This window comes from Ornithorhynchus anatinus, chromosome 1, assembly GCF_004115215.2.
Source record: "Ornithorhynchus anatinus isolate Pmale09 chromosome 1, mOrnAna1.pri.v4, whole genome shotgun sequence".
Taxonomy (NCBI): Eukaryota; Metazoa; Chordata; class Mammalia; order Monotremata; family Ornithorhynchidae; genus Ornithorhynchus; species Ornithorhynchus anatinus.
In genome coordinates this window covers 72,425,354-72,444,138 of record NC_041728.1, presented here as the reverse complement: position 1 = coordinate 72,444,138, position 18,785 = coordinate 72,425,354, and the positions used below count along the sequence as shown (strand labels likewise).

Genomic DNA, 18,785 nt, shown 5'->3' with positions numbered 1-18,785 from the left:
GGACCAATACTGTATTTTCCTTTGTTTTTTCCAAAATGAGTTGGTTAGGACTAACAAATAAGACAGAATGAACTAAGTAGAATGGATTTTAATTCCACAGAACAAAAATTACACTCATACACTGGAATATTTTAATCATTGCATTTTGAGATACTTATTCATTGATGGATATAATGATATCTCTGAATCTGAATCAAACACTTTTATAGTCAGTATTAAGATACTGGTTGTTCCCAACTTTGAAAGAGGACCCTGCAGATTTCTAACTCATATCAATATGAATTAAAAAATCAGCCTCTTTTAGCCAAAATAAAACAAAATGGAATTTATTTACCCCTTTTATAAAAGTACAGCTTTGTGCTACTGTTTTCCCAACTAGTTCATGCAAATTTAATTGCAAACATATGTATCTTTAACAAGACACACTGTTTCATTCATTGGAGCAGTCTATTCACAGATCAGGTCTTCAAAAAAATATATATAATCTTAGAGGTGACATTAGGAAAGCATTTCATAAATTTGCATTATGGAGATAGAGCCATAAGAAATCCCCCAAAACATTTGGAAACTGTAATTGTTGCTCAAAATGTGAAATTTCCTTACAAAATATCCATCATGAAAGAAAGTCCGGAATATTAAAATGCTACTTATACTCGTTTTCTAAAGCAGAACCATACGTTTTCCCCTTGAGACAATTATTTTTCTTACTGTGAGCCGCAAACGAAGTTAAAGAATCTGCAGCATCCCACTAAATCTGCAGCATCCCACTACAGATTGCAAATTACAGTTGGACAAATGAGCTCTGGCTGCTCCATCTCAAAATTCCAGCCAGACTACCTATTCTTTGACAATCATTCCCTCATATTTTGGTATATCCAACCTTCAAACTTTGGAGATACAAATCTCCTTGGCGTTCATTTGTCTTAATTTAACTTTTTAAAAGTAAATGGGCATGTGAGCAATGGGTCCAACCAAACATGGCTGCCATCACTGTCATCATCATCAGTGTTTATTGAGCACATACTGTGTGTATAGCACAGTACTAAGGAGTTAAGAGCATACAATGCAACAGAGTTGGTGGAAACGTTCTCTGCAATTTTGATGAATAAGACAATAGCATACTGAATTTAAAGAACAGATGACCTTACCCTGAGTCTCTGAATTTGACATCCCTGTTTTTCAGCCATGCCTAGAAAGTGACTGAAGTTGGAATCATCAAGCAGAAGATAGACTGAAATCCCTCTAGTTGAGGCCTCAATGATCTCTTTGAAGATGTCCACGTCAGTAAATATATCCATTACGATTGCAATGACCTGGTTTAAGAAAGGAGAGAGTTGAATTTTAGATAGTTTTCAATACACTGAGAGTCAAGAAGCTTCTTCAAAGTTATTCCTTCATGAGTAAGGAGCATTGTAATACAAGTAATAGATATTTATTCCCTTACCTACCCACGAGTTGCCAGAATGAAACCAAAGTTCAAATACAAACTGAATTATATTCTATACTGCCTCAAAGCTCAGCTTAGTGGCCATGTCCATCACACCATCTGATATTACCCATTCCAGAGTTTAATTTACCATATTTCCCACCCATCTGTGTGATCAAAATAAAATTTGATGCTGGAAGGCAAAAAGAATTAAAGAAGCACAATAAGAGTAGCAATACTAGTAGTAATAATATTTATTAAACTCTTACTCTGAGTTTAACTGATTTCTCTGTGTACAGAACTGTACTAACCACTGGGAAAAATATACATGTGAGAATTAGACATGGTCCCTCCAGTCTGAAAATAGGGATGGGGATCTTTTGATGATAGACACAGAAGGAAAGATGGACTAATATGAGTATATAACAATGTAAAAGGCAACCTAAAAATGCAGAGTCCAACAACTATGGAGGAAAGGGGGATCTTTAAGGCACTCCTAAAAATTGTGAAAGATGCAAAATTCTGCTGTTTAAATCACTCATAATCTGGAGTACATAGGGCATGCTGGAAATAGGTAGCCATAGATTTCGAGATGGGAAGACTGCAGGGTTACCTGGAGCTTTTACTCACGGGTACATTGGAAAGAGGTTTATTTCAGGACCCTGTCAGGGACTATACCTACTTAACTCAAATAACAACATCAGTGTATTCAAATGGTATTCAGATAAAAAAACAACAACAAAAAAGACTGTGTACTAATAAAATGAGCAAAGCATAGCATCCATACTCCTAGGGAATGAGATTCCTAAATTGGAAAATAATGCCTGTTAACCAAATAAGTTAGTATACTCAGCAGGATTTTGAATGTGTATTCACTCAGGGAACCAAATGAAGTCATCTACCTGATTTTGACCTGGTTGCCCATGGAACAAATGACAGGAGACACTGGGAGCTCAATCATGTTTGGCATCGACCTACTGAATCTCAGCAGAAATATGAGTACCTTCTGCTTTTAAGTATTTGCAAAAATGAAAGAACCTAAATATGGAATAAAGTGGCAATGAAAAAATTGAAGGGAAACCAGAAATGACAGTAGACTATTGTAATTTTTTTTTCTTTTTTACAGTAGTGAGTGAACATTCATTCAAGGAATATGCACATATACCATCAGGATTATGCTTCTATGTCTTGATTATTTCTGTTCCCATCCCTTTAATATCTGATTCTTTTATAATCTTTGAGAATGTAGAGCTATTAGTAATATACTTTTTCATATGACCTAGATATTTAATGACACCTAAGAGTACTTTGGATGAATGTGTTTTAGTCACTGAACTACCATTACCATGCTACAAAATTACAATTCTCCCTTTTATGTGGCTACAGGTTGAAATACCATTCAAAAAACCAAGCACACTCTGGGTGAATTCTTACTGGGAATTTGCTTGACTAAAGACTGCAGAACTTTTAACGAGAAGACACAGTATAGCCCTCCTAGATACAAATGGTTTTGTGGCTATAATTTCTGTATTTATGACAAAATTCTCCAGAAGTAGACATATTCAAAAGGACTCCATTAGTTTGAATAACAAAGCAAAGAGGTTCATCTGTTCTGTGTAAATCTTGTCAAAAGTGATATGTTGAATGGATTTTGTAATAAAAAAAAATCCAGTAGTTCATTAAGAAGGCCTTTCATTTTTGGTTCTTCCTTCACAAATAAAGAGCTCTGTTCCCATGTGAGCTTTCAAACTGTGAACATCGTGATGTGGTTGTACATAGCATGACTTTTTTAGCCTCATGATTCTCAAAATATAGGCATTTAGGACTTGAATGAAACCTATTTTTTATTCCTTATTAATTGCTTTTCATTGAATGGCTAGAACTAATCAAATCTATATGTAGCAATAAAGATATTTAATGGGCATCTACTGGAGTGTATTACATGTATTAATTACAATAAAAGCACGGGCTATGTATCCTGACCTCCAGATTTAAAGATAATACACAGGTATAGGTGGTTTTCAAAAAAGCCTACTGAAACAAGACTTTAAAAATCCACTTATAGAATATTAGGAATAACTTCCATGTGACTCAAATACAGTAGCAATATTTGAAAAAATTGTGAAGTTGAATGGGGTGAAATCGCTCATACTCAAAAACTCACCACTCTAGCATATCATGGGCTGGGAATAAGCACTAAGTTTAGAAAGAGATTTAAGTGGCTTGCTTTCACAATAATTACTAACATTTGCAACTCTATATATTGTACATGTAGATCGGTGTACCCTGTATTAAAGTACAAAAATAAATCTTTCCTGGAGACAAGGAACTAATCTGAAATAAGGTTCTTCCAAAAAGTGACAAGGAAATTATCAAAGGGGAAGGGGAAGATTATGTGAACTATATATTTCAGTAATGAAACTATCTCTTACACAAGTGCAAAGCAAAACACTTTCTCTCTTTCTTTGCATAGTATTGATGGAGTCGCCTATCAGGAACAGAAGATGAACCTCAGTTCTGAGATTCTAGGACAGAGAAGCTGCATGAAGGAGTTAATTAAAATGGTAGTGGCTTGCACAGCTCCATTCACAGTCTCTCACCCCTGCCGGTCACATTGCCGCTGGGACACGGAGTGCAACGAACGAGTAGATAGGCAGGGGTGCAACACTGTGAAAAGCATGTGGAAAGCAGCACGCCCTCCTGGGAAGAGCATGGGCCTTGGAGTCAGATAAGCTGGGTTTTAATCGTGGATCTGCCACTTGCCTGCTGTGTGAAGTTGGGCAATTCACATAACTGTTCTGTGCCTCAGTCTCCTCATCTGCAAAATGGGGATTCAACACTTTTCTCCTTCCTACTTAGATTGTGAGTCCCATGTGGGACAGGGACTGTCTGATCTGATTAACTTGTATCAACCATAGCAATTAGAACAGTGCTTGACATTTAGTAAGCATTCAACATATGTTATTATTATTATCATTATTAATAATTATAATGTGGTTATTTACACTCTGGATTTTCCAGATTCCACTTCAGCATCCCCTGTATTGACTCCGGGAAAATTAGTTTTAAAAATCATGTCAGGGAAGAATATCTTCTACTCCAATAACTAAACAACTGTAAGCCAATGAAGAAAGAAAAATGTTTTAGTGAGTTAATGAGAAAGTAAGTCAGTCTATGAAAATCCATGTCTTAGTAAAGATATCATGTGTCAAGGGCAAGATCAAAACAAGATACAAGAGGAAGCAAAGTTTTAAGAAAAGCATAGTCCACTCCATGTTGAAAGTGGCAAAAGAATTAGCATTTGAATCACCATCTCCTTGAAACAATGTGAAATACTTTTTTTATAAAGATCATTCTGTTCTGAACAGTATCTACTATATGATTAAACTCAAGGGGACATCTTTGTGATCTATGCCATAGATTAATTTCACAATCATAAGTAGTCCCTAGCACAAAGTGATTACACATTCCTTCCTGGCCTGACCAGAAAATGAAGCTGATTGGATCCTAAAAGAAATCAAAACTAAAACTTCCCCACAGAAGTTTAAGGTTGCTAGATACTTCAGTTAACTGGAGGAAAATCTGGTCAGTTTCTCAAACACTAATGCTTTATGGATGAATGATCAAACTGTTTTACTGAGCTTTCCCTACAAAAAACAAACAAAAAAGGAAAACAAAAAACCAAAACAAACAAAAAACAATGTTTAAGGGGATTAAGGCTACCTCAATAAGGTTGTCTGCCCCCTTTGCCAGGTAAGGAAATGATAGCATAGTCCATTTTGTCTGGTATTTTATTTTAGGCAATAAGTCTTGGATGCCTCAGATTTTGCCATGGAGATCTATAGCCCAAAAGTTGCACCTAGATTCATGGGGAGAGGAGGTGAGAGGGGACAAGAAGATTCAGGTGGTCTTGGGTGTCTTCCTATAAAATGGTGCATATGATGACATTATGTTATGCTCTATGCCCTGTTTAGCACATGTGATGTCACATATGTCTTCTTGTCTTGTTTCTGTGAGGGCTGTCGCTGACCACTGAATACCTCAGAGTAATAGTCTTGTTTACCACACATCCAGTAGCATAATTGTAGCTCCCCCCTGCACTTCAAAACTTACTTTTAGTTTGCTAAATTATGGAAATGTTAAAAAAACCCTAGATAATGAAGCCTGTCAATCACTCACACTACTGTTCTGACAAGCAAGCAGCAAGGCAAAGTGAAAAAGCACTGGCATGGGAGTCAGAAGACGTGGGTTCTAATATTGGGTAACTCACTTAGGTTCTCTATGTCTCAATTTCCTTTGCTGAAAAATGGGGACTCGATGCTTGTTCTCTCTCTCTTACTTAGACTGTGAGCCTCATGTGGGACAGGGATTTGTGTCTGACCTGATTAACTTGTATCTACCCCAGCACTTGAAGAGTGCTTAACACACAGTGAGCACTTAACAAATATGATTGCTATCATTACTATTAATAATAATATTTAAACCATGCCCAGATATTGAACTTTATTAACTGTGATTTCTGCTATGCAATTTACACACTCTGCTGTCCAGAATTATTTTCAGCCATACTTAAACAGCAGGATTAATGCCCACCATCATTAGCATCATCTTTGGCTCCAGGAGGGACAAAGGTGGATGCTATACTGAAGACTTTTGTAGCAAATAGGAAAATAGAGGCTTCAGATTTGGGGGTGTTTGCTATAAGTACTTTGCTCCTTGTTCCTAGATCTACACAAGAAGACTTAGATAAAATGATTCCCAAACCAGCACAAAAAGAAGAGCCCAGATCCAGCTCACAGTGAAAATATGAAGGCCCTAAATAAAATTGCATTTATCAATTGAGAGATTGTTAGAACTATTTCAAGAATTTCACCTGACTAGGACTGGACTGTACAAGGAAGGACAGGCTTGAGGGTCACCAGGGTAATATGCATAGACTATAGCACAATGCCCTATCCTTCACCCCTGCCTGCCTGATTGCTCATTTGTCCAACCCCAGATGCCAGAGAGAACATAAGTGGCAGGAACAAGAGAATGCTTGTGCTGTTGTGTGAGTCACTAGCACTATAATCAGTTTATTCCAGGCAAATTCTTGGTTATGCAGTCTCAGAAATGAGACTCCTCCATCATTCCTGGTGGGATACACCATCCCATTAAGGCACAACTTGAAACATTTATTTGCAGGGAGTACCCTGTTATCGGTTAGCCTCCCTGCAACCACATCCTACCTGCTGTTTACTCAGGGTCAGGAACTCTACAGAGAAAACCTGGTGACTTTGTGATGGAGCACTACACACAGATTACAATACTGGTTGGTTATTTTTTTCTTTAGTCTCTTTAATCTTTCTTCAACTTCATCACCTGCCCTCACTGCCCACAACTTTTTCAGGCATAATCCTGGTGTGTAATAGTCATCTCTCATTATTTGAATCCTCCCTCTCCCACTAGAACTAGCAACTTCCATTGAATAGTATAATCAGGATCATACTAAGAAGTTACCAAATAAATTTGCACAATATTAAAATACCCAGCCTATGAATCATGCACAGACTTCCCACACAATGGGCCTTCTACATTCAAGACCTTTTGTCTTTAGTGACATTAAAACCACACAGTACTGGTAAGTGGTATCTAAATAACATGGTGGAATCTGGTTCTGGATCCAGCTCTTCAGTTTTCTCAACTATACAATGATGTTAGCACTGTTTTCTATCACACCCTACAAGGTAATACAAATGTAATTGGATGATTTGAGGAAAAGATGTTCAAGAGACTGAGTTCCCAATACTGCAGGAGATCAAGGAAAAGATTTAGAAACTTGTTATTACTATCAAAGAAGAGGTAGAAACAATACAATGGCAAAAAGTGCATAATGTTCATGGTCATTGGTTTTAAGAATCAAAACTTTACCAGTTATTTTTATGACATCCTCATGTCAACAGAATGCAACTCAAAGGTAAAGAAAATTAAAATTTTAAATCTTCAGAAATTTTATTCAAATTTCAATAGTCAAAGCAAAATCAGGATTCCAGGCCCAATTACCACTCCAAGGGGTGGCTTAGAGTCACTCTCCCCATGCCTTTAAGCTAGTGAGGGAAACATCCTCTTTGACTATGAAGATGTAAAGGAAAAATGGTCATTAGCTGCAAGTGGTGAGTAGTTTCATCTGTACTTCTCTTCTCAGTGACTTATAATTAACCTTTCAGATTCTGAATTTCAGATCTTAAATGCAATTGCTTATTTCCAATAATGTTCCTTAAGGGAATATCAATTGCTGGAAGAAAAGAACTTCATTATAATAATTACTGTTCTAAATGATTCAATTGGCCCAAACTGTAATTCCCAAATTTCTGACCTCAAAGGGAAGTTTAATTAGTACATTGGGGTTCCCCCAACATTTTATTTTGTTCAAAATTGATTAATGATGAGAGTAGGAAAATTTATGCTTAGAATATAGAGAAAAAACAGAAATGATACTGAGACTATCTGTGGATTAAGACTATGTTGAATATGGAGTATGGGAATGGATTGAAAATGAAAGCACAGTGGCTCCTGAGGGAAATTCTTCAGCTCCAAATTCATTTACAACTTAACTAACTAATCTTAAATCAGTCAACCAATCAGTGGTATTTATTGAGTACTTTCTGTATGCAGAACATTGAACTAGGTGGTTGGGAGGGTACAATACAATAGAGTTGGGGGACACAATCACTGCCCCCAAGGAACTTGTAGCCTAGCTTGGACTGGGTGCACTTGATGACTAGAGAAGGTGTCCAGTATAACCAGGCAATCTGAATCTGGCTAAAGTACTGGTGACGCCAAGAGTCATCTTTACATGTGTAGACAAGTTGAAAAAAGTCCCTCCATTGGCCTCAATTTCCCTGGAAAAGGTTCAAGGCTGTGTAGAAAGAATGGTAGTAAAATGAAACCTCTGAAAAGGAGTACCTACTGTGTTGATTGAAATGACTTATTTTGACCTCCCTAAAACATAAGGTAAAAAGAATCATAAGCTGGAAATTTAACAGAAATAATTTAAAAATTTCACTGGAGGCTGTAATTCTTGCTGCCCCCCAAATTCCCTCCTGTCACAGTTTACTCTCTCCCTCTTTACCCCAACACCTGCCACATGTAAGGCACAAGCAGTGTACTTCTTAAATAAAAGACTAGATGGGACTCAAACATGTCCATAGAAATCCCAGGAAACAATGTCACTAAACTGAGATACAATGTTTGGTTTTTGTTTTTTTCAACATTCCCTGGAGTTAGTCGAGTAAAGGAACAAAATTCTAGGAGGGTTTGACTCTGTCGCATCTGTACACAGTGACCACTTCTCCACCACCTTGGCCAGGAATGGTGAGCTAGTTTTTGGGGAAGCAGATTTTTTTTAGACTGTGAGCCCATCACTGGGCAGGGATTGTCTCTATTTGTTGCCGAATTGTACATTCCAAGCGCTTATAACAGTGTTCTGCACATAGTAAGAGCTCAATAAATACTATTGAATGAATGAATAAAAGCACTGCAGGATGATGCCTGGTAAATGAGGTAGGGAGGGAAGTGAGTTTATGGAGCTGAAGAAGCTATACTCCTGGCTGACATGGATCCTCAGTCTCTCTCAGTCATCTTTGGCTCAGTCAGAAAGCCTCACATGCCAACACTCTCAGAGTTGTTGGGGTGAGTTAAAGATCTCAGTATGTAAGGATTCCTGACTGTAACCCCAGTAGGTTTGGAGGTACTTAGGAGTCACCACAAACAGAAATGCAGCTGAGTCTGCCACAACTGTGGAGGCCAGAGTGGTTCACTTGGTGTGTCAGAATGTGGCTTCTATTCTGCCCAGTTTAATCCACCCAAATGAAGATGATGATCATCACATCTCTATTTACCAGGCACCAGCTGTGAATGAAGAATAAGATACTAGATGCTTGAGAATGTACAAGTGTTCCCAACTCTCAAAGAGTTTACAAGGTTACAAGCTTACAGTGAAGGAGATCAGCAGACATACATCATCTGCATACTGTGGGAGCAAGAGGCAAAACATATTTATAAATGGTAACAACAAAAGTAACCAAAAAATGAATATCTGTAATAAATGAATAAAGAAACCAATATGTATATCAGTGATAAGGGTGGCTGAGAGATTATTTGACAATAGATGGGGATTACTCCAGGAATGCCCCCAAAAGGAAAGCCATTTTAGAAGGAATATGAAGCCTGGCTGTGATATAATTTGAAATAGCTCTTCACATTATAAACTAAAACTTGCAGTTCTCCCGAAACTAAATCAAGCAATTTTAAGATATACAACTTTGACCTCACTGAAGGAAGGGATCATGTCTACCTACTCTATTGTACTCTCCCAAGTGCTTAAAACAGTGCACTATTCACAGTAAAAGCTCAATAAATACCACTAACTGATTGACTAGTTGACAATTTCCAGGGATAACTATCTAACCCTCTAGACTATCTAAACCCATCTAGACTGTGAGCTCACTGTGGGCAGGGAATGTGCCTGTTTGTTGTTGTATTGTACTCTCCCAAGTGCTTAGTACAGTCCTTTGTGCACAGTAAGCACTCAAAAAATGCAATTGAATGAATTAATGAATGAACTGTCAAACCCTCAATTGACTCCAATTATTTAAATGGTTCTAAAAGAAAGCAGATAACCAAAGCTAAAATTAGCCAAAGTTTTTTGGATTTAAATTAATCTCTTAGAAGTCACTCAGAAGTAAACTAAAAAATGTTAAATGAGGGTCTCTTGAGCTAATCCTGTATGGATTACATATATAGAACTTGAACCCTGATCTTCTTCATAAGGAATTTAGAATTAAGCTATAACATCTCTCTTAGATGTCACGGTAGTGAATGGATAACAATATAATTTCAAATTATTATTAAAGTGCATTTATAAAAACATTTTTAACTTTTTAAAATTTTTAACTATGATGGATCATTGAAGATTCTTGTTAGGTGAAATGTCAGAATCCAACCTCTGAATCATCTCTTAAAGCAAGATACCTCAACACACATGATAACCTTGCAAAATGTGTTCAAAAAATAATGATTGGAAACTTGATACTAATGAAGTGCATGATAGCAAGTGAGAGAAAATCAAAGTTCATATTGAAATTATCTGTTACTCATCAAAAGATTAAAGTTGGAATTCAGCCTTTTCTTTAAAGATTACAAGTTGATGAAATGATTGCTTAATTAGATTCAAAGAAAAGTCTTATTTAGAGCTTCTGAAAATTAGACTTGCCTAAAGATTTTAATCAGTCTTGTCCCTACCCACCCACTCATTAGAATGGCATTGGCAAAGTTTACACATAGTACAAAATGAAACCCTTCGGAGTAACCCCATTACCTTTCCCCCACTTACTCAAAAGTGGACAACTGTGATATACTGTAAAATCTAGAAGCTAGTGTAACGAAAACCACTGTGACATACTGGAAAGAGCTCAAGCCTGGGAGTCAGAGGACCTGGATTCTTATTCTGTCCTCCCGTTCTTTCCCCAACACTAATCTACAGTGTTAGACAACACCACTATCCTCTCTGTTTCACAAGCCAGTAACCTTGGCATCTTCCTAAATTCATCTCTCATTCAACCCACATATGCACTTTTCCACTAACTCCTGTTGGTTCTACCTTTAAATATCATTCAATCCATTCTTTCCTCTCCATTCAAACTGCTACAGTGTTGATCCAACCACTCAACATTCCCCTCCTTTATTACTACATCAGTCTCCTCATTGACCTCCTTGCCTCCTGTCTCTACCCACTCCTGTCCTTACTTCACTCTGATCCCTGGATCGTTCTTCTTAAAACAGTACAGCCTAAATCTACCCACTCCTCAAGAACCTTCACTGGCTGCCCAACTGCCTTTGTCTTCTATTCCATTCTATTTCTGCATCAAACAGAAACTTCTTACCATCAGCTTTAAAGCACTCAATTAGCTATCCCCAATATACCTAACCTCACAGATTTTATACTACTACGTCTGCATACTTTCCACCTCATTGTATCTCAATTTCACTGATCTCACCACTGACTCCTTGCCAATGTCAGTCAGTCAGTCGGTCAGTCAAACGTATTTATTAGGTTCTTACTGTGTGCAGAGTACCCTACTAAGTGCTGAGGAGCACACAATATAACAATATAACAGACACATTTCCTGCTCACAGCGAGCTTACAGCATAGAGGGGGAGACAGACATTAATATTAATTAGCAAAATTACAGATATGTATATAAGTGCTGTGGGGTTGGGAGTGGAGATAAATAAAGGGAGCAAGTCAAGACAGTGCAGAGGATAGTTGGAGAAGAGGAAAGGAGGGCTTATTCAGGGAAGGCCTCTTGGAGTAGAAGTGCCTTCAATAAGCCATGTCCTCCCTCTTGCCTGGAACTCTTTTCCCCTTTAAAACAACAGTCCACTACTCTCCCAACCTTCCAAGCCTTATTAAAATCATATATACTCCAATAGGCCTTTCCCAACTCAGCCCTCATTTTTTCCCTTAGTCTCTCTCCCTCAGTGTCATCTTTGCACTTAGACCTGTTTTTGATATTTATCTCACCTTCAGTACCAGAGCACTTAATATATCTATCTGTAATTTACTTTATTGCCTGTCTTCCTGTCTAGACTGTAAGCTCTTTGTGGGCAGGGAATATGTTCTATTGCACTCTTCCAAACACTTAATACAGTGCTCTGCACATAATAAGCATTCAATGAATACAATTAATTGATTGATTATCAATATCCCTGGAATTATCCTCCCCATCCACACTGCTACCTCACTGGTCCAAACATTTGTCTTAGCCCATCTCAACTCCTCCCTCAAACTCCTTGCTGACTTCCATGCCTCTGGTCTCTCCCCACTCTAGTTCACACTTCACTCTGCTGCCCGGGTCAGTTTTCTAAAGAAAAAAAATGTTGTGAATGTGTCTCCCCACTCCTCTAAAACCTCCAATGGTTGCCTATCCATCTCCACATCAAACACAAGCTATTTTCCAACAGCTTTTAGGCACTGTCAGGTCTACTACTCCTTCCGAGGCTCATTCCTTTCCCACAAAATCCACGGACTCACTCCTCTAGCACCAACCTACTTACAGTACCTTGATCTCATTTCTCCCAACCATGACTCCTTGCTCGTCCTTCCTCTTGCCTAGAACTCTCTCCCCATTCATATCAATCTCTCATCTCCCTATGCCCTATTTCCTGTAGCTTTTGCATTGGCTTTGCACTTGCTCCCATATCCCCTAAGCACTTTGAAATTCAGCCCACCCCAACTCCACAACACTTATGTATATCCTCATACATTGCTGCTTCCCCTACCTGTCTCCACCACTAGACTGTATTGTGTCCCTAAACTCAGTTATATCGTACCCTCTCAACCTTTTAGTATACGGTTCTGAACAGCGTAAGTGCTCAATAAATACCATGACTGATGAATTAGTGGTCATGTAAGAGAGCTTTCCATTCACTATTCTTGTCTATGACAAAGGATGAGGAAGGTTCCTCTGAGATTTTGTAATGCCTTAAGAATGAGCCTTGACCTAGACCAGGTAGAGGTTTTTCCCAATCAGCAGTTCAAGTGGACACCAGGAAGCATCTTTGTGTGAGAAGGGGAAATAAAAGTGTTCAGGAGTTAGGATAAAGAGATTATTCTCCTATCTGTAGTTCTGGAACTTTGTTATTGGGTCTTCTGGAGTTGCAAGGGGAAAATCCAGCTAATTGGTATACTGAAAAAACATGAGGGCAAAAACATGAGGGAACTAGAGCAAGAATTCCCAACCTCATCAGGCTACAGAGCTCAGGCCTTCTCTAAATTCCAACTGGATTTTTTTTTTTTTTGGTTTTGGTTTAAGTTAAATGAAAGCCATGACCTTAAACTTACTGGAGCTTCATATCTGAAAACCAGATCAAATAGCAAAATAAAATTAACCTGGAGCTGATTTAAAAGCAGCAGAATAAACTTAAAGATAGGAAATATGAGTCAAATTAATAAAAAGTGTGATAGTTCAAAAAGAAATCTAACCCTAAGCTTTTTATTCGATGATCAAAGGCTCCAGTAAACATTACAACTGATAAGAAGTTCAAACAAATTAAACTCTGGAAAGAATGAGACAAAGAATTATGCAAAATGCTTCCTGGAATTAAATACCTCAAAAGATGCACCATTTTCACTACTATAATATAGTTTGCATGGAAATAAACTGTATTTTTAAACAGAGACTCAGTCACTGCCTCTAGGGAGAACCAAATGTAAACTATTAGAGATGGTTGGCTATAATGCCATATATTGAGTACTTAGTGTGTGCAGAACACGGTACTTAGCACTTGGGAGAGTACAATACAATAAAGTTGTTGACACAATGCTCTGGACACACTAACCTTTACAGTCCATAGGGGAAGACAGACATTAAAATAAATTACAACTAGAGGAAATAGCAGGGTATGAAGATACAAAAAGACTGTGGATCTGCAGATGAGATGAATAACAACTTTGTAACAGGTATTGATTGAAGTCCACAGATGACAGAGAAGAGAGGGTGAATAGGAGAAATGAGGGTCTAACTGTGGAAAGTCTGTTGGAGGAGATGTGATTTTAGTAGGACTTTGGAGGTGGAGAGAGTGGTGGTCTGTTACATTTGAAGAGAGGGGAGCTACAGGCCACAGGAAGGAAATGGATAAGGGGTCAGAGACAAGATAGATGAGATTGAGTTACAGCGAATAGATGGCATTAAAGGAGTGTGTGGGCTGGGTTGTAGTAGGAGATCAGTAAGGTAAAGCAGGCTGGGGAGAACTGATTAAATGCCTTAAAGGTGATGGTAAGGTACGTAAAAAGAACCTCAGGAATTGAAGTTTCTTCAGTATTCTTTGGTAAAGTATTTTACTTTCTAGTAAGCTCCTTCTTGTAGCTTATCTAAATTTATTTGCCTGAAATTGAAGATCTATTCACTTAACCCTGTCTTTTGTGGAAATGGCAGGCAACTGGGACACACTCTCCTCAAAATAATCCTTAAGGACAGAAGACAGTTCTTTCACCTCTCTTTAAAAGATGTAACTTCATCCTCTGGCCTTATTTTCCCACCTCAATTACTTTTGCTTATTATCATCATCAACATTATTATTATCTTGGCATTTGTTCAGTTTTTACTATGCGTCAAGCACTCTTCTAAAGTCCTTAGGGTAATTACAAAGTTTAGCAGACTGTATACAGTTCCTGTTCCGGAGAAGCGGCATGGCATAGTAGATAGAGTGCGGGCTTGGGAGTCAGAAGGTCATGGGGTTCTAAACGTGGCTCTGCCACTTGTCTGCTATGTGACCTGGACAAGTCACTTCACTTCCCTGTGACTCAGTTATCTCATCTGTAAATTGGGATTGAGACTGTGAGCCCCACATGGGACAAGGACTGTTTCCAAGTTGATATGCTTACACCAACCCCAGCACTACAGTGCACGGTACATAGTAAATACTTAACAAATACCATCTTTATTATAAGGCTGCCAGTTTAAGTAGGAAGGAGAGAGGTATTTATTCCCCATTGTACAGATGAAGTAGAAAGAAGTGAAGTGACTTACCCACGGTCCTACAGCAAGCAACTGTCAGAGTTTATATTAGAACCCAGGTGATTCATTCATTCAATTGTATTTATTGAGTGTTTACTATGTGCAGAGCCCTGTATTTGGAAAGTACAATTTGGCAACAAATAGAGACAATCCCTGTACAACAATGGGCTCACAGTCTAGAAGGGGGGAGACAAACAAAACAAAACAAGTAGGCATGTGTCAATAGGATCCATATATACACATCATTAATAAAATAAATACAATAATAAATATGTACATATATACACAAGTGCTGTGGAGCAGGGAGATAGAGCAGAGGGAGGGAATCAGAAGATGGGGAAGGGAGGAGCAGAGGAAAAGGATGGCTTAATCTGGGAAAGCCTCCTGGAGGAGGTGAGCTTTCAGTAGGGCTTTGAAGGGGGGAAGTGTGCTAGTTTGGTGGATGTGAGGAGGGAGGGCAATCCAGGCCAGAGGTAGGACATGGGCCAAGGGGTGGATGGTGGGACAGGCGAGAACAAGGCACAGTGAGGAGGTTAACAGCCAAGGAGCATAGCGTATGGGCTGGGTTGTAGGAGAGAATGGAGGTGAGGAAAGAAGGGGCAAGGTGATGGAGAGTTTTGAAGCCAATAGTGAGGATTTTTTGCTTGATATGGAGGTTGATAGGCAACCATGGAGATTTTTGAGGGGGGGCGGTGACATGCCCAGAGAGTTTCTGTAGAAAGATCATCCAGGCAGCAGAGTGAAGTATAAACTGAAGTGGAGAGAGACAAGAGGTTGGGAGATCAGAAAAGATGCTGATGCAGTAATCCAGTCAGGATATGATGAGGTTATCTTACTCTCAGACCTCTGCTCTTTTTCCTAGGCTATGCTGTTTCCTATTTACAGAACATTTCTAAATATGGAAAGTTCTTCTTTCCTTTCCTTCACCCAATCCATACCATCACACACTGCATGAGCCAGTCTCCACTCAACTATCAGAATCATCAATGAACCAGTGAACTGCTATTTCGACCTATTTCTTCTCTGCTTTATTTAAGGACACATCAACTGCCACAATGACACATCAACTGTTGTTTAATAATTAATTAATTAATTAATGCCACAATTAATTTCTTCTTGACATACTGTGCAAGGGAGTTTCAAACCAAGATGGAAGAATGCTTCTACAAGCTGGCCTGAGAAACCATCAACATCTTCCCTAAGCTGGATATTCACTGAACACTCATCACGAGGAACAGAGTCATAGATTTAAAAAAAGGTAGAACAGTTGCCTATCCAACCTCTGCTTTTAGAGCCCTCACAAACACCCTGGCTGAAAGATGACCCGCTGCAGAATCTCTGCCTTTACAGGGACACACCGCTGCCTCTGCAAACTCTATGGCAGGAGAACATTTTTTTAATTCAAGATCAAATTTCACAAGCATTTATCTAATGCAAAGTTTCTATTTAAATAAGAGCACAGGACTATGTTTGAAATGTCATTTTAAGTAAACCAGAGGGCTCAGAATGGAAGCAATTCCATCTAGAAGTTCAGAGGAGTTCCTGAGGAAAGGTTAAAAGGTGAAAAAAGTAAGGGGTAAAAATATCAATTCTTCCAATATAAAACTATTTGTTAAATTATTGATTTTCTCATTCAATTTTTGGATTTTATTATTAGATTTGCTTTAGAGTTTTGGATTGGAGATTCCAGATATGGGTGAGCCTTTACTCCGTACTAAAGACATGAAGCATGGCCTAGGGGAAAGAGCACAGGCCTGGGAGTCAGAGGACCTGAGTTCTAACCAGCTCTGCCTATTTCTTGCTATGTGATGTTGGGCAAGTTATTCAAGTTTTCTGTGCCTCAGTTACATCATCTATCAAATGGGGATTCAATACCTGTTCTTGCTCCTAAGTAGACCATAAACCCCAAATGGGACAGAACCATGCCCAATCTGTAGCTACCCCAAAGTTTAGAACAGTGCTTGGTGCATAGTAAGCACTTAACAAATACCATTTAAAATAAATCAACAAATAATCTTGAGCAGGTGTCTAAAACATCCCATAGGGATAATAACATCATGAATTCTGGGAATACCTTTCAAGAAATAAGCTGTTTTTCAAAATTTGATGAATTATTTCAACTTTCCATTGTAATTCTATTCAATTAGAAAATGTCTGCAATAATGAGAACTATAGTTTTATATTTTAAAATATTTATTTGAACTTTCTGAGCAAGATTATAGACTCCTCATTAGACTCCAAGTTCCTCAGTGAGCAGAAATCCTGTGTACTTTGTTGTACTCTCCCAAATACTTAGTACATTGCTCAGCACACAGTAGGTGCTCAATTAATAGTACTGATTGATAATAATAATAATAATAATAATGTTGGTATTTGTTAAGCACTTACTAGGTGCAGAGCACTGTTCTAAGCGCTGGGGTAGATACAGGGTAATCAGGTTGTCTCTCGTGAGACTAACAGTCTTAATCCCCATTTTCCATATGAGGTAAATGAGGCACAGAGAAGTTAAGTGACTTACCCACAGTCACACAGCTGACAAATGGCAGATCCGGGATTAGAACCCATGACCTCTGACTCCCAAGCCCGTGCTCTTTCCACTGAGCCACGCTGCTTCTCTTGTATCTTATGTTACTGAATGTTTATCACAAACACAAATATTAATATATTAAACAGTAATATTTTTAAGTGTATGTTTATGTGAATCCAAAAAAATGAATTTCAGCTAAGGAACCATGTCCAATGATGATTTTAAACATAGTACAACCAGGGCCATGGTTACCTCCATTTGCCCGGGGATGATGGATTTTGGTGAGAGGTGGGAAACGTCTCCATGAGATGTGTAAAGTTAATCTGTAATTCTGTGAATGATAATGTTGGAGCCTTTTCCCCAGTCTAATCAATTAATCAATCAATCAATAGTATTTATTTAGTGTTTACTGTGTGCAGAGCACTCTACTAAGCGCTTGGGACTGTACAATATAACAGTATTGATAGACTTGTTCCCTGTGCATGAAGAGCTTAGAGTCTAGGGGATGGACAACTGAATCTAGGAGGCTACCCTACTGGCTCCCTCTGCCCCTACACCCCAACTACTCTCCCAGCCCCAGGCAGCTCCTTGCAGCTTCCATTAGCAATTGCTAATATTCCCTTGTTAATTGGATGGCTGCTAATTCTTGCTAATTAACTGGCTATTATCATTTTGTTGCAGGGCAGATATTCTCTTAGGGTGCATCTGATGCAGCACCTAAGGAATCTTGGGGTGGGGGAAGATTGTTGTTGTTGTTGTCTTATGCTGTCGAGTTGTGTCCGACCCATAGCGACACCATGGACACATCTCTCCCAGAATGCCCCACCTCCATTTGCAAATGTTCTAGCAGTGTATTCTTAGAGTTTTTGGTAAAAATACGGAAGTGGTTTACCATTGCCTCCTTCTGCACTATAAACCCGAGTCTCTGCCTTCGACTCTCTCCCATGCTGCTACTGCCCAGGAGAGAATAATAATAATTATGGTTCTTATTTAAGCACTTGCTATGTGCCAAGCACTATTTTAAATGCTGGGATAGATACAAGTTAATCAGACTGGACATAGTCCCTGTCCAGCATGGGGTTCACAGTCTTAATACCCGTTTTACAGATGAGGTAACTGAGTCCCAGAGAAATGAAGTTACTTGCCCAAGGACACACAGCAGACAAGTGGCAGAGCTAGGATTAGAGTCCTTCTGACTCCCAGGCTCGTGCAATATCCACTAAGCCATGCTGCTTCAAGACAAGTGATCCCTTACTCTAGCTTCTCTCCCTAC

General features: G+C 38.6%; 1 protein-coding gene across 1 annotated transcript in view; it reads right to left on the bottom strand.

The window, feature by feature from the left end:
- FAM83B (family with sequence similarity 83 member B) overlaps positions 1–18,785 on the bottom strand; it is a 92,129-nt gene that overhangs the window by 11,851 nt on the left and 61,493 nt on the right. The window contains exon 3 of the mRNA XM_029058536.2: positions 1,149–1,313. Coding sequence (XP_028914369.1) covers positions 1,149–1,313 — 165 coding nt within the window. The remainder of the gene's footprint in view (positions 1–1,148; positions 1,314–18,785) is intronic.